Below are 19,474 nucleotides of genomic sequence, written 5' to 3' on the forward strand. Positions count from 1 at the left end.
GCCTCCAGCGCGCCCCGCCCGCGCCGGGCGGCACCACGCGCGGGGGCGGGAGGGGACCGCGCAGAAGCGGTGGCGAGAGGGAGAGCGGAGCGGTGCGAGGCGGTGCGAGAGGGCAGCGCACTATTTCTCCCGGCGGGGCGGAGCAGCCGCCCCGAGAGCGGCCGGGCGGCAGCTCTGCCGCCGGGGATGCGGGTGTGAGTCCCGTGCGTATCCCCCTGCGCTCTACATGGGCTCTCTCCTACAGGACTCCACACCTGTGGAGCGGGATGCTCCACGCCGGAACGGGGGGGGGGGGGGGGGGCAGCGACGGCGGCGGCTCCTGGGTAACCGGCAGCCCCGTAGCGGAGCCGCCGCAGCGGCCGCTCCCGATCAGGCGGGTGCGAGAGCGCACGCAGGCCCCTCCGCTCCCGCCGCCGCATCCGGAATCGGGGCAACGCCGCGGTTTGTGTCACTCTCTCACCCACAGTTGGTACGGCCCAACGCGAAGCATGGCGGGGCTACGGGCGGCAGGGCGGCCTTGGCGCCGGCGCGGCGGGAGAGGAGCGGGATGCGGGCTGTGGGGTGCCTGAGCCGCGAGTAGCTGCCGTGATAAGAAGCGAAGGAGGAGAACTTATTCTACCCAAGTACCGATGGGGCTGATCCCCAGCAGCGTGGGCAGCAGGGGGTTCTCCACCTCATACTGAGCACCTGCAGTGCTGTGGTCCTGCTCTGCGGTCTGGTCCATCCACAGAAGAAGAATGTGTTGCTGCTGGAGCGAGTCCAGAGGAGGCAAAGGAGAATGTCCAAGAATCGGAGCTCCTCTGCTCTGGAGACAGGCTGAGAGGTTGTTCAGCCCAGAGACAGCAAGGCTGCAGGGAAACCGTAAAGCCCCCTCCAGTGCCTAAAGTTGTCTCCAAGAGAGCCGGCGAGGGACTTGGACAAGGACATGGAGTGACAGAACAAGAAAGAATGGCTTGAAATTTAAAGAGAGAATGGTGGGATTAGATATTAGGAAGAAATTATTCCCTATGATGATGATGAGGCCCTGACACACATTACCCAGAGAAGCTTTGGCTACCCCATCCGTGGAAGCACCCAGACTCACCAGGCTGGACAGGGCTCGGGGAGTGGAAGGTGCCCCTGCCTATGGTAGGGAAGTGGATGGCATCTGGGGCCCTTCCAATCCCAACCGTTCTCCAACTGCCCTTGTTCTAAGGCTGAAAGAACCAGAGATGCCCCTAGTGGTCGTTCTTAGGAAGCAGATGCTGACCACCCACGGACCAGGCTCTGCATCTGAGCTGTTATATAAAACTGAACCCACCCCAGCATTAGGAAAAACAGCACCAGACAGATCTAACTATGCACCTTGGCAATCTGTTCACACCATGGCTCCTCCACTATTGTGGTCACTGTCAACCCAATTTGGGAGGTGACAGAAAATTCAGGATTTTAACACAAATCCATGGCAAAAGCAGCACACTGCCCTTTAGGAGCCAGCACAGAGCTGAGGGGCAAGAGGAGCTGTTCAGAGGCAATGGCAATGCGTTCCTTACAAAGACTGCTGACCAAAATGTTTTCCATGGGAATTCTGGAGACTCCTGCAATGTGCAGTGCCTGCAAGATAATGTGTTAATTTCAGGCAAAACTTTAATTCCCTTTTATCAAATGGCTGAGATTTTTTAAAGAAAGTAACATGAAGGATGTGTTTCAACTAGGGGTGACACAGGATGGTAAAAAAAAAGGTATTTTATTAAAAGCTGCAAATCATAAGCCACCTTATCACTGCAAGCAATCCTAGAGGATTTCCAAGAGTACTTCAAAATGGGTCATCATTTTCCCTACACCTTTATTTTTAACCTATAAAAATTCCCATTTTCTCCTGCTGAAATATATTTTATAGAAAGAAGGCATCCTCATCAGACCTGTGGAGTTGTCACTACTTGTCACAGGCATCTCACCTGTGCTCAGGGCAACTGTTTCACCTTTCAATAGTTTAAGCTCATCTCAAATGCCTTGGCAGGTATTTGAGTTTTGTTAGACGCTTGCTGAGTCTCTTTTCTTTGCAAAGAACTTAGCTATCCCAACTTGCTGTTAGGTATCTGGCAATTTCCCTCCCCCCCCCCTCGCCTTAGTAGAACCAAAGAATCATTTAGGCTGGAAAAGACCTCCAAGATCACCGAGTTCCAACTTTTGATTAATCCCCACCTTGTCAACCAGAACAGAGCCCTGAATGTCATATCCAGTTGTTCCTTGAACACCTCCAGGGATGGAGACTTCACCACCTTTGGTGTAGTCTCCATCAAATGGACTTCCATTCCAAATCAAATTCCTAAAGTCCATTCTGGGATTCCCCAATGCAGGCCCCACATCCCTAACACTTCCACGGGGATCCCTCAGCCTGGCTCCTGTGGCGATAGCTTAAGATATACCAGGATCATCAACTTTTAGCCCTCCACAGAACCTCTCCAAGAGCCACACCACCTGCCTGAGTGCATTGTTCAGACACTTGTTCAACTCTCTCAGGCATGGCAGGCACAGAGCATTTAGCCTGAAGGCACCTCCCAAAGTCATCCAAATACAGGCTTTTTGTACTTACAGAACAGTAAAGACTTGTAGGTGCATATGTATCAGGTGCTAAAACAACAAAGCATGATGTAAGAGAGACCAGAGGTAATTAACTCATATTCACTCAGTGCCTTGAGTTAGTGAGTGACAGGAAGGATGGAAGGAAGCAAGCAAAGCCTCAGAAAAGAAAGAGATGCTCACACCGTGATTAGGATGGATGCCCTGCTAACAGTGTCAGAGCAACAGCTGCTAAGTGTAGGAGGCACTTGAAAGAGGTTCCGCGCTTTGTTACACAGGGAAGTCGATAGGTTATTTGGGCTGAAAACACCGCACATTTCAATTCCCCGGCCCCGCCGCGGGTCTCCCTCAGTCCCGGCCCTTCACGGGCACCGCCAACATGGCGGCGTGTCCCGTCACGTGCGCGGCGGCGGCCGCGCCCCGCGCGCGCGCGGCACCTCCCCCGTGAGGGAGGCGAGAAAATGGCGGCAGCGGCAGCGCCTTGAGCGGCGCGTCCCAGGCGAGTGTCCCGACGGGGCGCGGAGCGCGGGCAGCGGCAGCCGCGGGGCCCCGGCCGGGCCACGGGGGCGGGGAACCTGCGCCCTGACCGCGCCCCGGCGCCGGGCCGGGCCGGCCCCTCCCGCCCGCCTGCCTTTGGTCTCCTGAGGGGGCGGTGGCGGGGCCGGGCTGGGCGAGGCGGGGGCTGAGGGTGGGTCAGCCCGGCCTGGGCGGGGGGCGGCCGGCCAGGGGGCACCGAGGCCCCTCAGCGCGGGGCCGGTGCTCCGCATGCCCTGGGGTGTATTTGCCCAGAGCATATCTTCGTTATTATAATTATTTTATTATTATGCCGGAGCTCTCTGTCAAATACCGGAATACCTGTAGGGGTTAGGCTTGGTGGAAATTTTTATTTAATTTGGGTTTATTGTGGTTTGTTCTCTTGGAGTCGCAGGGAGAGGTTGTGAATTAAAAAAAAAAAAAATAAATAAACCATGTGGTTGTGGATGTGGGTTGTCAGCAGGGTTTGTTATTACCATGGCATTTACCAAAACTTTCCAAAACATGAGTTATGACATTCGTGTGTCCACTGTGAGGGTAGTTTGCTAATTGGTATAGAACAGCAGGTATTTTTTTTTTTACTTCAGGTGGTTGCTTTGACCAACAAGAATATAAAGAAACAAAACTTTAGAATATGTACCTTATGCACAATGTAACTTGAAGTTATGTGGTGGCTTGTACTCTTACTGCTTGAATAAATACATATTTTCAATAGAGTTTTCTGTTGTGCTTTGTATTTTGGGCTCACTTAAATGTGTAGTGGTTATTTCAAGTAATTTTTTTTTTTTTAACTTACTGTGTGTTATGGAGATTGTTTTGAGTTAACGTTGCTCAGGGAGCATCATTGCAAGGTCTTCATCATTAAATAAAATTAATTTTCTTACAAGTTAGCATCTGATGCCTGTGTGAGGTGACGTGTCAGAGGAGAGATAGAGATCCTGAGCAAATATTTAGGAGCTACTTACTGTACATTCTTTTTTCATTGTACATCCTTTGTGAAAACAACCTGAGCAATGACAATACTATTTTTGAAATAATTTTGAGTGGAAGGATTAACAGCTCTCATGGAGTAAACTTGTGATGTAGTAGATACTAAGTGGGATATGTTATACATCTCACTCATAAGACACCAAAAACGTGGCTGAGAATGAAGGAAATGAGACATCTAAAGTTGTTTTAAGCTAATTTAACTGGTTGTATAACTCTGCAAAAACTAGCTAGACAAGTTGTAGGTGTAAGTATTTTGAGATGTTTTTAATGTCCACTGAAGGAGACAGGATTTTTTTTTAAGATACTTTTCATTATGAGAAATTAATGTGAAGTGGATTTAGAAATGATGCTGGGTTTATTGCAGTTGGAGTGCCCTGATGTAGATGTACAAGTGGCATCAGTAATGCACAACAGACCTGCATTTTTAACAACAAATCATGTTTTTTCTTCAGTTCTAATAGCAGGGATCTTTGTGTTTAAAGCATCTTTGATTGCCACAAATTTTTTTTCATGGCAAAGTCCATGCAAGTGTCCAGTACAAGGGTAGGCAAGAGGTCTTTAGGTGACCATGTGTGTGTTACAGTTCAGTTGTTGCAGGTCTCTAGGAACTGCAGCATCATGCGGCCCTCTGCTTGCAGAGCAGTTGTGTTTTGGGAGGTGAGGGTGGCAGCCTGGCAGTGCCCTGTTCTGCTTCCAGCTGTGTGAGTTGAAACTCCTGATTATATTCCCATTTGCTGCAGTGTCCAGTGGGCGGTTTGTTAAGAACTTAGCAAAGCTGCTTTTTTTTCTAGTACGTTGCAGCTTTCTCTTGATTATTTCTCTGAGCCCCTCTTTATGGTAAGAAGGAAACATCTTCTCAACCCTCCATTTTTTTGGCATCCTTTGGAAAGCAATAAACAGCTACTATGTGATTTCCTGTTAATCGTAATACAAAGACTGAAAAAGAAACTGCAGTAAACACCCCCATAACATATATTGAGGTTTGTGATTCATTTCAGTTATAAAGATGACATTTTGTGCTCTGCAACAGAGGGAAACTGCATAAGACTGAGAGGATCATTTGAGGTGCTTAAATAGGTAGTTTCTTCCTTGGTTCTTGCTGTATTGTGTAAGGTATTGCTGTTAAAAGGTTTTTTTCCTGTATCCTTTTCCTCTCTCCCCAAACAGAGCATTTCACTGGAGATTTTTGCCGAGAGCAGATTTTGCTCAGTGTCGAGGGTCAGCCAGCATATTCATTTCTGGGCCGTGGGGGTGAGGGAGGTGCTACTGGTCCTGTGCAGCTGGCTGGAAATCTTGGATGTATTCCTAAATTGGTTCTTTATTGCTACTTTTGATGCATCTTAGAAGATTAAAACTACATCTCTTGAGATTGCATCAAGTAATAGCAGATTTTTCAAACTAAGATTAGTTATTAAGAAAAAATTCTTTGCTATAGGGTTGGTGAGGCCCTATGGGGGTTGTCCGTAGATGTTGTGGCTGCCCCATCTCTGCAAGTCTTCAAGGCCAGGTTGGATGGGGCTTGAAGCAACCTGGTGTATTGAAAGGTGACCCTGCCATGGTAGGGGGTGGAATGAGATGGTCTTTAAGTTCCCTCCAACCCAAACCATTCTGTGATTCAGTGAAACTTACCTTTTGGAAGTAGTCCATTTTTCTGTCTCAGCAAAACATTTTTTGCATTAAAATCAGCACGTTCTGGCCTTGCTTGTGAACCACTTCTGTGTCACTCCCAGCAGGCTGGACAAACGCTGCACAGCTATGGAGAATGAACCCAACACAACGACATGTTCTGCACCCACCACGACCGTCACCACCACCTCCACTTCCCGCACGCCGCTGCCGCAGATCTCCGTCTACAGCGGCTCTGACAGACATGCTGTCCAGGTACTGGGCCCTGGGGGCTTCCTTCCTGTCCTGCACAGAGCTCTGAGCACAGGCACCTCACAGGATTAACTTGTCATTCTTTATTGCTGTTGTCCTTCTCCATAGCTGGCTTGCTGGTTTTCAGGAGATGTTTACTGGAGGGTCTCAGACCACTTAGGCATAGTTCAGGGTAGGCCTGTCTCCCAAATAAGGGAAGGGAAAATGCTATGATAGAAAGTTCGGTTTGTTCACCATTTGCTGAGGGTGCAGATTATTAACATAAACCTTTGCAAAATAAAGCTTTTTGTCTGACCAACTCAAATTAGAGGGATCCAAGGTATTTGTGTGGGTAAGTCCTGCTTGGGATCCAGACCCCTTCTTGCTATTCTTTAAATTAGGTCTCCTTGAACTCTGTCCATTCTGTTGTGTTTGATAATTGGGTTTCTCACACACTACTCTGATCTCTCAAAAAGCAGAACATGATGTAGGATGTGTTGACAAGCAGCTGAGAGGCTAGGATGATGTGTTGGGGATGATGCTGTATTGTCAGGCTGTCCTTGAGAATGTGAATATGTTGATGTTGACAATACTCTGTGACTTGGTCAAGAACAGCGAGGGAGCAAGTTCAGTTTGACATAATTGGTGTGAAAAAATTATTTGGCTTTATTTCCTTGTAAGGATAAACTTAAATATCATGTCAGCATGGTGAGTGCTTTGTAATTGTCATTAATTACCTACTGATTCATCACAGGTTATTCAGCAGGCCTTGCATCGTCCTCCTAGCTCAGCTGCTCAGTACCTCCAGCAGATGTATGCAGCCCAGCAGCAGCATCTAATGCTGCAGACTGCTGCTCTGCAGCAGCAGCACTTAAGCAGTACCCAATTTCAGAGTCTGGCAACTGTTCCACAGGTGAGAGTGAAGATTGCTGAAAAAGAATCCTGAATTGTCTAGAGCAGGGCTACAGTCATTGTCAAACGTTATAACAGCTTAAGTGCCTGAGCTTAATGCCTCATGATAATTCACTGTTATATTTTAATGATGTTGTTATTTTAAATTGTATCATCCTCCAAACTGTTTGGAGGATTTTGTCCAGTGGTATAGATGCTCCAGTAGGCAACCATTCCATGCTTTATTGCATACATTATAATGCATCATGTAAATCATCAAGCAGTAATAAAATAAATATTAAAAATAGACTACTTCAATCTTCATCCCATGATTTTCTCTAAAAGTTGGTGGGGGAAGCAATGAATGGCATTGTATCTTAGTGAAATAAAAAATAATGAACATCTGGCATCTTAGTGTGTTTTGCCTCACATCTGGCTGCATTATAAGTAATGGCAAAATTAAATTTTAACCCTGAGTGTGAAAATGTAGGAGGTAAATTACATATCTGAAACATTGCTTTTAACATCAGTGATCACTGGAGGAGACCCATTTTGAATTAAAGCAGTGGCAAAATTTCCTTTGACCTCAGTTTACCTTGGATTGAGACTATGATCTTGCAGAGAGAGGTGGTTGTTAATGATTTTACACAGGGAAATGGTAAATGGAGTTATGGACCTCAGGGATATGGCTGTTTGGTGTCAGAGCTGGATTGACTCATTTTTGCTCCTGGCTTTTTCTTCTATACCTTTTTCATTCGATTGTGGTAATATGTTGATTTGTCTTTTTTTGTTGTGATGGATTTCCATGTGGATATACAGTTACTGAGACAGAGCCAAGAAAATCAGGTCAGGAAAGGCTGAGAAGTTTTGGTTCTGTTTATACAGAAACTTAAATCACTGTCCCTGTTACTCATCTGAAGGGCTGGAATAGCATCCTGTGACAGACACTTGATGTGCATACATAAGTTACCATTCCAGAATATGAGGCTCTTCTGTATTGCATTTATATATTTTTAGAAGACACTGATCACAATAAAATTCTGACACGAGTTTTAATAATGACAGTTTTTTATGATACTGCATTTTAAGTTCTGAGAACCGTAGGTGGTGAGGTGACCACTTAGCTCCATCATTAGCAGTTTGGCTGACTTTACCTCTGATCATTTTTCTTCAGGTCTTGATCTGAAAGAATTATATGTCTGAAATTTGGTAGGACTTCAAGGAACTTAGCACCTTGCAGGTAGCATTCCATAGTGCAGAGTGCACTCTATTTCCACTGAGTAAAGCATCTTTCTGTTAAATCAGAGAAAGGTAAAGGTAGAGAGGGCTGTTTCTGATGGTTTATGCAATAAAATGAACATCACTTAAGCACTTTCTGATTTCATTATTTGACACATATTCTTGCTATTTAGGCAAGCCTGTCAGGTGGGAGGCAATGTACTTCCCCCACTGGGAGTGTCACTCAGCAGTCAAGCATGTCGCAGACCTCGGTACGTAACTGCACCAAGCCCTTCCTCCATTCCCAACCCTGCTTGGTTGTTATATGGCTACAGGGAAAACCAGAAAATATTAATAGCATTTCAGTTTGTATTGTTAAAATTAATACTACAGTCACAGTGAGCAGTATGATGACTCTGTAGTAAGTGCTGGGTGTGATTCTTGGCGGCCAGTGTTGGCTTCCCAAGTCCCAGACCCCTCTTGATGCTCTGAGGGGCAGCTGCTCATTCCACAAGCATCAGTGGCTGTTCAAACTCCTGCAGAAATCACTCCCTGAGCTCTCATCTCTTACATGATTTCTTACTGGATTTTCTACATTAGTTTCTTTATTCAGGGCACTACTGTAGGTGAAAATCATAACTATGTATTAGGGATTAAATAGCACTAAATCTAAAGAATCCAAGTCAATGCTCACATATATTTATGACACTGATTAAATGTTTGTAGTATTCATTCTTTTATTGATTATCATCTTTTATAATTCATCTTTTTTGCAGTTTCACTTCCCATATTCTAGGCATGTGCTCAGGTTTCAGTTGTGAGCAGCTCTGTGTTCAGGTCATGCTGTATTTCTTTAAGTTGCATTGTCAGACATGCATAGTATCTTCTGTACAGTTTTACAGCTGTCTGAAGTAGGATTTGTTAGTCCTGCAGACATCCTGCTTATTAATCACACCCTCAAGCTGTTCATGACTCCAGTGCATAGCTTCAGTGATTTAACTGTGTATTTTTTTAAGCTCTCATAGCTTGGCTTGGCTTACAGTTGTTAAAAGTAAAACCATTTATTCATTAAATTTCGGAGGTAAATTCTATTAAGATGTCTGATGTTAAACTAACAAAATAATTGGGCTGGGGTTTTTCAAGGAAATCTTTTAAGTAAGTGATGAAAAAGAGCTGGGCACTTAACTCTGTTAGACTGGTTAGAGAAAAAAAGAAAAAACAAAGACCCAACAGCTTCTTTTTTTAAGAAGATGCTAATGAGTGGTTCTTGAGCATTTAATATGAAATTGGAGAAGGTTTTAGTCTTCAGTCATTTTTCAGTGTGCATATGTGAAATGAGGATTGAAAGTCCATGGTGGCACAAAGAAGTGTCCTGATCAGGTTGCATAATAGAAGATACCAGTCCAGGCACTTAATATAAACATTTAAAGATCTTAAATATTAAAGTTCAGGTGTTTTTCTTAAAATATTGAAATCTCATTCTACATATTCAGTAAATGTGTATTTCTATGAGACATATTTTTCAGACTTCCTATCATTGTTTATACTCGTAACTGCTTATTATTAGTTACTGCAAAGTGGTTGCTTGCAGTTTAAGAATAAAAACATACAATTTTGCCAGAAACCAATTTTGTGATGATTAGCTCAATATATTTTTGATGTCTTCACAGTTCAGAGACTCCAACTGCCCCTGCCATTTTTGTCAAGGGCTTTCTGGCTTTAGACTCTAGGGTGATGGAATTTCCATGACAGAAGCAATATTTTTGTTTCCTTAGATTAACCTCTCCACCTCTCCTACACCTGCACAGATAATAAGCCGTTCTCAGACCTCCAACACCACCAGCAGCAGCATCACCCAACAGACGATGTTGCTGGGCAGCACCTCTCCCACCCTGAGTGCGAGCCAGGCTCAAATGTATCTACGAGCTCAGATGGTAAGTTTTGATTACAGTTCTTGCAAAGCTTGCCTTTGGTCTGTCCCTATTGGAAGATCTAAGCTCTCTTTCTTAAGTATAGTAGATATTGGGCTGCTGTTTTGTCTTTTTTTTCCCCCCCACTGATTTGTAGTGTTAAAGGGAAAGTCCTCTTATGTGCTTGTATGAACATAGCTGTGTTTATCTACCTCAAAGATTTTTCTCAACATGCAGAACAAATATATTATTATATTTGGTTTACATTAGTCTCTTTTGTTTTCTTTGTTTCTATTTTCTGTTATTTTTCTTGGTTTATGAAAATTACCATGACAAATAGTTCTTTAAATAAGTTAATCTAAAAGTAAAAAAGTAAATCTTAGAAGCTGTACATCAGTATGGGGAAGTATGTATCTCTTTAAGATACACCATTTCTTTCACAGATTTTTTAAATTTCAGTCTGTTACTGTGTATTTTTTTCTTGCTTAACAGCTTATTTTTACTCCTGCAACCACTGTGGCTGCTGTCCAGTCTGACATTCCCGTTGTCTCCTCATCCTCCTCATCTTCCTGTCAGTCTGCAGCTACTCAGGTGAGTTTGTCTAAACTTATTAGACGTCTGCCCTGTTGAGTGGGACAAAACTGAAAAGTAAGGAAATGTTGTGCTTTAGTTTTTCTTGCTTTATTTTCACCCCAGACCAGAGAGCAGATGAGCTGCTGGGGTAGCTCTGTCAAACTCCAGCTGAGTGACCTCACCTGTGAACGTGTGCTGAAGGATTTGTCCTCACTGGGGCAGGATGGCAGTAAATGCCTCCTGCATGCCAGTGAGGAAGCAAGCATGGTTGTCTAGGGTTTGAATGTGCCATGTGGTGACACACAGAGCAGTGAGAAGTGAAATGTAAGCTGGCTGTTCATTACGCAGGTACTAGCTGTTGAGTGCAGAAGGGATTATGTAATCAAAATGGGGAATGCTGATAATAATTAGTCCTCTTTTTCATGTAAAAAATGATGTAAATTAGTGCTACAAGGGCTGGCATTACCCTCGAAAATGAAATTTTAGCTCAGCACATTAGGATTGGAGATCTGGGGTGATTATGTGCAGAATCTGGGTGTGGTAACAGCCTTCAGTGAAAATGTTCCCTGACTGATATACATTTTAGAAAGCAAACCTTTTGTTTCATATGAGAAGGGAGGTTAATATTGGTTGATTTGGAGGTTAATATAGAAACAAAGATCTCAGTTTTTTTAGCATACAGAGAGCAGAAAAGACTCTGGTCCCACTGACCACCAAGGCTCTGGTTTGTGGTGGTGTCCTCACTCACAAACCACTGCACTTCTGCAGTGTCTGTAGAAATAAAATTGCCTTTGCTTAAGATGCCTTGTGTCACTTACTTTGAAGGCACAATAAAAGAGAAAAATGAAAGTTTTTATTAAAAGGAATTAACGATTTCCATTTATTTTAAAAATCCAATAAGGGAAAAAAGACTTCAGTATTTATCACTAAAGTAATAAAGATCCCTATCCTCTAAATTTTATGGCTTTAAAGATACTTTGATATGCAGATTTTTAACTTCTTGTGATCACATGGGATGAATTTTTTTTTGCTGTTTTTGCCTGATATTTATCATAGCTATTTATAGAGTTTGGGTCTTTTCATGTTTTGCTCATTTCCCAGGTTCAGAACTTGACATTGCGCAGTCAGAAGCTGGGTGTGTTGTCAAGTTCACAGAATGGCCCACCAAAGAGCAGCAGTCAAACTCAGTCGCTGTGCCCCAGTAAGGCTGCCAGCAGCTCCAAGGGCAGCCAGCCAGATCCCTCAGAAAGCAATAGGAAAGGAGAGAGCCCCGCTCCAGAGTGCCGCAGCACGCCGGTCACACGGACATCCAGCATCCACCACTTAATTACACCAGGTGGGAACAATGTGGAGCTGTGGGAAACTATAGTTCTGTCAGAGTTCAGTGTTCTCTGACCATGTTATTATAGATATTCCACATGAACAGAGTTCAAATTTTATTAGCAAATTCACTTATTTGTTGGTATTGGATGTTGCACAGGACTTTGATTAAGCAGAAGCAGGAATGTTCTTAAATCACAGTACAAGCACAATATAGCAACTGCAATACCCTGTTAGTCACAGCACAAACATGATTCTCATTCCTGGTCTCTCTCGGTATATTCATTGTCAGGACATGCCATCCCATCTCTGGGCAGCAAAATGTGGGCTGAAACCTCCTCAAGCCTCTTGCTCCCATCTAAATCCATTTTATTAGTGGTCTGTTTCTTTTTTCTGTGTTGTCTGTGTCATGAGAATGTTCTTATACCAAGTATTTTTATAAACCCATAGGTAACAATGCTAAAATTTCAGTATTTTGTATCAAGATAAATGAAAATAACCTGTACTTGGTTAGAGAGGCACTACACTGCATGCAGCATATTTGCATCTTAGCTTTCTTATTTTGAAAAAGTGATGGTAGTCTAGACAATTGGTCTGAATTCTGTGGAATGTTGCTTGGCTTAATGACAGCCTTTAGAGAAAGAGTGGGACTTGGAGGCAGACTTTCTGGAGGTATTGAGCTCTAATGCTCTCAGAACTTACACTGGTGAGAAAAAACCCCACACTTAATAGCAGAACAAATCAAAAAACCTACATAAATGAGTTGTTTCTCAAGTGGACAAAACAAAGCAAGAAGAGGTTTGCATGTGGAAGAAAATGTGTGTATGCTGTAAGAAATGGCTGGTGAGTCACTGGTTCACTTAAAGGTGATGATTTCTCTGGAAGCTGCACTATTTTTAGGTTTGTGCCTCTCAGCTGCTGTGTTCAAGTTCAGGCAAATGCTTTCAATGGTTTAAATTTATATTAAACTCTTGGAATTTTATTTAGTCTCTTAGCATAGTATTATCTGAGGTTTAACTTAACAGTTATCAGCAAATCCTGTTGTGCTTATAATTTCTCTTCCAGTCTGTTTCAAAGCAAAGGTTACATCCATTTAAAGTTGTGTGAAATTCCTAAATAAGGCTGGATCAGCAATAATCTTAGACCTAGCAGAAAAAAGATAAATTTAGATACTTTTTTATAGAAAGTATCTTTCTATATGTAAAAAGCATGGCCATATTCATTTGTTCATTTTGCTTTGGAAATTGATATACTACCCTAATAAATTGTTCTTGTGTTCTGTGTGCTGTCAAAGAAGATACTTTTAAACAAATATTGGAAGTCTTAAAAATATTGTACTGATCTTTAAAGTGAGAATTTTTGAGGTATTTTACAATATTTTCAGAACTTGAAGAAATAAATACTAATTTTAATAAATACTTTTTTTCCCCTTCCCTCACAGCTTCATATTCTCCATTGCAACCTCATTCTCTAGTAAAACATCAGCAGATCCCACTTCATTCACCACCTCCAAAGATTTCCCATCATCAGCTGATCCTGCAGCAGCAGCAGCAAGTCCAGCCGATTGCACTTCAGACTCCTCCGGGCCAGGAGCCGCCTCCATCCCAGCACTGTCTGCCCCTCCCCAGCCATGCGCTGCCTCCGGCCCCCAGCAGCGTCCAGTCCCACTGCTCCCCTATCCACATCCATCCTCCGCCTCTCACTCTCTCTCCTACCCCGTCCCAGTCAGCTCAGCAGTCAGTGGTGGTGTCCCCTCCGCCGTCCCACTCCCCGAGTCAGTCACCCACCATAATTATTCACCCTCAAGCCCTTATCCAGTCCCAGGCCAGCTCCCTGGTGCCGGCGGCTCTGCAGCCCGAGCCGGCCGCTCCGCAGGCGGCTGCTGCGAACCCCGTGCGGCCATCGCAGCCGCTCAGCCTCCCGCCGCACCTGCCACTCCCTCCCTCGCCCGCCGTGCACATCGGGGCCGTGGAGCCGCCCGGCTTGGTTTCCCCGGGCCAGCAGCTCGTGTCCTCCACGCCGCACCAGCAGTATCCAGCCCTGCAATCCGCTCCCATCCCTCTGGCAGCTCCGCCTCAGCTCTCCGCATCCTCAACCCAGATTCAACCGCTGCCCCTGCAGTCTGTGCAGTCTTTACAAGTGCAGCCTGAAATTTTGTCCCAGGGCCAGGTTTTGGTTCAAAACACTTTGGTTTCTGAGGAGGAACTTCCTGCTGCAGAGGCTTTGGTCCAGCTGCCATTTCAAACTCTTCCACCGCCACAGACCGTCGCAGTAAATCTGCAGGTGCAGCCGTCAGTTCCGATTGAAACTCCAGTGGTGAGTGATAACATTGCATCCTTTATTCTTTCCCTGAGTCAGGCCCATTGACTTCAAAGCGGCCTAAATCAGGTGCTGGACAGGAGACAAGAAACCTATTGATTACAGGACTGAGTTTTAAGAAAATCATAGATGTATTCCTTCTGTTTCATGTTTTGGTTTAGGGTTTTTTTGTTGGCTTTTTTGTAATGGATCATCAGTCAAGAATATCAACCAGGAATCATGAAAATGTAAATTTTAAGATCTAAAATCTTGTTTCTTAATGAAATTACAATGTATTTGAAGTTTAAAAAAGTAAGTAAACCTATGACAATGCTTACATTAAGTATTTTGGTAAATGTGACATGAGGACTGTAAACTTTTACCTCGATACAAATAGATTTTGATTAGGTGAACAATTTGTACTTTGTGGAAGGTGCATATCAGGTTATTAAAATGATAGGTTTCTGGATTATTTACTTTGTACTAACATTAAAAATATCCTGTTCATAAAATAATAGGGGAATTTTGATGCTGTTTTGGCAATTCCCATCACCACCAGTTAATTTGATCCAGTGTTTTTCTCAGATGTCTGCAGTTTGTAATTGAAGGTTTTGCCTTCAACCACTAGATTAAAATGATGTACAGGAAAATAAAATGTTATGCAAATAAGCCTGACATTTAAGATGGTGTTGCTGGGCTTTAGTGGTAAAATGCTAATGAGATTAAGATGAGCAAAAAAATCAGCAGCTCTTGTAGGCTTTTTTGAGGCTATCAACAGGTTAAGGAAGGAGGTGTGCTGTTCATTTTCAATTTATTTTTCAATTTATTTTAAGGGTAATAATCTCAACTTTGGTATTTCATGGAGAAAATGGACAAAAGAGTAGGAGCCAGGTTTGCTTTTGACAGGGTGGTGTTTTGCATTTTAATCTGCTGTCAGGAATTTATGTAAATTTATTTCAATACTTTTGAGGGAAAGACCTTAAAACCTCTTATAACCACAAATGCTTGGTAGTCTTGGTGTACTTTTCTGAAATACTCAACTTGATTACATTGCTGTATAAGATAGAACAATTTGCAGACTTGTCATTAAACTTGCATTTTGCAGATGTATTTAAATAACATCAAATATATGTGTAAATCAAAAGAACAGCAAACTATACACATAAGATATTGAAACAAGTTCCCTGCTCTGTTTGATTGGAGAACTGTGCTTCTTTATGTATTGCTGTTTGTAACAAAATAATTTTACTGTCGTAGATACTGTGATGTCCTCAGAGTTCATTTTTTGGTATGCATTTTGGGAACTAGTATTTTATTAGAAGATTAACATTTTTGACATGGTAATTTATTTTTAAAACTGTATTTATGCAACTCTTTTAAGGTGTTAAGATAGAATGGAAATCTCTCTAAAGCAATAGTTTGTTGGATGCAGATTTACCAAGTGGAGAATGTGTGTGAAGGAGAGATGCCCGAGGACTCAGATTGTGTCCACATGGCAAGAACACCTACACCACCCACCTTGTCCCCACCAGCCATAACCTTGGGCAATGGAGAGGCTCTTAATTCAGAAGATCCTTTGTCAGGTGAGGACAAATGCCAAACTAAGATAGCTTTTGGTTTTGTGATTTGTGTGAGTAATTAATGGCCAATTATGTTTGTAGCTAGCAGGTACTGAGTAAAGGAGACTGTTTGCATGAGGAGGGTGTGTTTGTGGAATAGTCTGCTGAGATAAACCATCTTGTTTTAAAAGTGGAATTTATAAAGCCGAGGGAAGAGCCTGTGTTAGGGGTTGATGGGTGCAGAGATGGGTCTTGGGGATTCATCACCCCTTACTTCTTGATTCTGAGCCAATGGTTGGGCATAAGTGCTAAAACATAACATATTTTGTTATTTTTTGCAGAACATGGGGGACTGCCTTCAGTGACATCATCAGTCAGTGCCTCAGTAATTAAATCTCCATCTGATCCTTCCCATGCCTCTATTCCACCACCCCCTCTTTTGCTTCCAGCAGCAACGACAAGGAGTAACAGCACATCCATGCCCAATAGCATTCCCAGCCTAGAAAACAAACCTCCACAGGCTGTTGTTAAACCCCAGATCCTGACCCATGTCATTGAAGGCTTTGTGATTCAGGAGGGGTTAGAGCCGTTCCCTGTAAGTCTAAATTTGCTAGGAATTTTTTACTACTAATCTTTGAAATTAACTCTTTGTAAGAATGATGTTATTTGTGGCTAGTTGATATTTAGATCAGGAATTATGTTTCAGATGTTGGTTTTAACCTTTTCTCTACTGATTGGTGGCTTGAGTAGTAGGCTATATCTGGAGAAAACTACAAAGAGTGGGTTTAGGCTACCATTTGGAATAACTTTTTTACATTTGTCTGCCTCCTAGATCCTTCTATTTAAGTGATAGCTTAATTTGAACCTCAGAGCTGAGTCTGTTGAAATTTTAAAATGCTACAATTTGTTGTTTCAAACACTGGCAAGCTCGTAACTGGGCTAGGTGTAATTAGTGTGGTGTCTGGTAAGAAGTGCTGTTGAAAATTTTAAATCACAAACTGACAATTTAAAGCCTGTCTTTCTAATTTAATGTGTGTCTCATTTTCCCATTCCTTCATTTCTGTAGATATAATGTGTTCCTCCCTTTGTTAAATATAATTGCCAGCTCTGCAGATCAGGAGTGAGTTAATTTGTTTGAGAAATGAGCTTTGTCACGATATAATTACACTTTATTGATATGAGGTAGAAACTGATCGTCTTCTACTGAGAAGATTGAAAACAAATATTGTTTTTAATAATTCAATCTTGTGAATGATGTTAATTACTCACTGTTGCTTTGCTTTTATTGCACTAGGTCAGTCGTTCATCTTTGCTGGTGGAACAGCCTGCAGAGAAGAGATTGCTGGTGGAAGGTCAGATCATGAGTGTGGTGTGTGTTGAATCAGACTTGCAGAACGCAAAACATGCAGACAACTCATCAGACACAGAGATAGAGGATATGATTGCAGAAGGTTGGTAGTTTTTGTTTAAATGCCCATTTCCCCCTTCCAGTTCTGTGTGCTATGAAATGGGAATCGAACTGTGGCCTGGCCCAGAAAAGCCAAGTTAATCTGTGAACACACATTTTTGTATAAATTCATCTAAGATTTGAAAGTTCAGAATTTTTTAGCCACCCCTGGGTTTTCTTTCCCACAGCTTATATCCTTATAGCACCAGAGCTATTTTTGGTGATCTGCTAAAATTTAGTCTCAATGCAAGTCTTTCTTTCATTCTTTTAAAAAATTTCTATTCCTTCTTCCATATCAAAACTCTTTGCAGCAGTCATTTTGTCCATAATTTGTTTCATTAGTTGTTAATTCAATTTTCTTTTCAGTATGAACACTATGCTGAGTCTCAGATTTCAGGCAGCTTGTCTATTTTGTGGAATTATCTGAACACTCATAGTTTTGGGTTTAGTTATTGTTCCCGACAGCTGGTGTTAAGTTTATGTAGGGAATTTGTGACTACTCATTGGATAAGCTGGTAGGTAACATCCAACATCGAGACACATCCACATACACATCACATGAATAGAGGAGATTTTCTGATAGTAAATCAGGGTGTGATTGTGTGTGTGATAGAAACACCCTTCGAATAACCTTCTCAGTATTTCCAGCTCTTTGCTGCACTAGTTCTTTTTCTAGTGTAAGAAAGGGGCCATCTCATCAATAAGAGAAAAGTACTCTGTAACAATAAGCTGTAAATTTGCAGATGCAATAATCCTTTTCTTTGTTGCATGCAGATTATCTTTTTCATAGATTGAATGTTACATATATACAAGACTCAATGTTTTCTTTGCTTTCCCAAGTTCCTTTGGTTGTTAGCAGCTGCTTCTTCAAAGAAAGTACTTTAAAAGGTTAATTCATTATGCTGTTACAGAGAGTTTGCATTTATACTGTGGAAGGCCTGATTCTCATAATGAACTCTTTATGAAGCAATTCATGAGGAATGTTACCCTTCTTTTTTTAATTGCTTGCTATGTTTGAAGGCAGACCTGCTCATGGGTGGTTTGAAATTCAACAAAAAACTGATTAAGTTCATTGAATAACTTAATTGAAGGTTCATTAAGGTTTGGTTCGCTCAAGATCTTTTCTAGACAGAATGTAATCTATGACTTGCTTAGCTTTGCATAATTGTCTGTTAATCAAAGTATTTAATTGAATGTATTAAATATTTGAAGATCTTTTTCCTGCTTGAGGTGAGAGGTGTGAACATGATTTTGTGTCATTGAAACTGACTTTATTCCTCATTCCTTCTTTAGAGGGACTGGATGAAATTGAAAATGATCTTCTGAAGTGTGAATTTTGTGGAAAAATGGGATATCCCAATAAGTTTCTGCGGTCAAAAAGATTCTGCTCCACATCCTGTGCCAAAAGGTAAATTTATAAATTTGTGTAGTTATTGTTTATCATTATCTGGCTAATGGAATAATCTCTCCTGGTTAAGAGAGCAAGAATTCACAGTCAACATCAGAATGCAAAATCTTAATTATAACAACTGGAAAGTGATGTTTAATACTATAAGCTTTAGAAATGGGGAATAGTTTCCCATTTCTAGTCACCACTTAGCTCTTTTTTGGCATCACTGTGTCTGGACATTACCTTTCTCTTATGTCTGCTATGTTCCCATTTAGATAGTGGGAATATATATATGTTTGATTTGGTACTTCTTGGGACACCACCAGCAAAATAACCTTAAAGAGATTTAGTCCTTTAATCTTAACATGGGATTTTTGTCTCTATCCTCCTTTGACTGGGTATCAGCTAGGTAGAGAAAATTCAACCCGAAAATACAATGTGATTTTAGGTTTTAAGTGGACATTTCAGAGCAGAACTGTACTTTGCAATAAAATGCAAAGGTATTTCTAAGAATGGGAAGGACAGACATCTTCCAGGGATCTTCTGGATGTACTTGATCCCACAACGAGATGAGGGTTTTGATGAAATGGCCTTTGAGATACCTTTCTCTTGTATTTCTGTGACAGCTGTTGTTGTAATTAAGCAGCATCTCTACAACACTGTGATTTTATGGTTACTTGATTGAATTCAGTCCAAAAAACTACTAGTGCATTATTGAATATATCTTACTTCTTTAGGCACAGCCTTAGTTGCACTAAGAAATTTGGGCTGTTTCCATCAGACAAGACCAGTCGTTGGAATCGGAAGTCAGATAGCCAAAGTCTTGGGCGACGCGGGCGTCGGCCGAGTGGCCCTGAGGGGGCATCACGAGATCATTTTCTTAGACAGGTCTGTGGAATATTTGCTTAAAACTATGGCACTGCTT

The 19,474-nt window shown here is 42.3% G+C and overlaps 1 protein-coding gene across 7 annotated transcripts in view; it reads left to right on the forward strand.

Moving 5' to 3' along the window:
- The first annotated feature begins 2,976 nt into the window (after positions 1-2,976).
- Positions 2,977-19,474, forward strand: part of PHC3 (polyhomeotic homolog 3) — a 29,122-nt gene continuing 12,624 nt past the window's right edge. For 3 of the 7 annotated variants that reach the window (XR_009487696.1, XM_059855786.1, XM_059855792.1), the window contains exons 1-13: positions 2,977-3,061; positions 5,820-5,967; positions 6,698-6,856; positions 8,247-8,324; positions 9,828-9,986; positions 10,455-10,553; positions 11,637-11,871; positions 13,297-14,171; positions 15,586-15,736; positions 16,054-16,307; positions 17,007-17,163; positions 18,453-18,567; positions 19,287-19,437. Coding sequence is in view for 6 of the 7 variants with exons in the window: in XM_059855786.1 (XP_059711769.1) it covers positions 5,842-5,967; positions 6,698-6,856; positions 8,247-8,324; positions 9,828-9,986; positions 10,455-10,553; positions 11,637-11,871; positions 13,297-14,171; positions 15,586-15,736; positions 16,054-16,307; positions 17,007-17,163; positions 18,453-18,567; positions 19,287-19,437 (2,559 nt within the window). In the remaining variant the exon portion in view is untranslated. The remainder of the gene's footprint in view (positions 3,062-5,819; positions 5,968-6,697; positions 6,857-8,246; positions 8,325-9,827; positions 9,987-10,454; positions 10,554-11,636; positions 11,872-13,296; positions 14,172-15,585; positions 15,737-16,053; positions 16,308-17,006; positions 17,164-18,452; positions 18,568-19,286; positions 19,438-19,474) is intronic. The other 4 variants (XM_059855787.1, XM_059855790.1, XM_059855791.1 and 1 more) reach the window with 4 other exon arrangements.

Source organism: Haemorhous mexicanus, chromosome 10, assembly GCF_027477595.1.
Source record: "Haemorhous mexicanus isolate bHaeMex1 chromosome 10, bHaeMex1.pri, whole genome shotgun sequence".
Taxonomy (NCBI): domain Eukaryota; kingdom Metazoa; phylum Chordata; class Aves; order Passeriformes; family Fringillidae; genus Haemorhous; species Haemorhous mexicanus.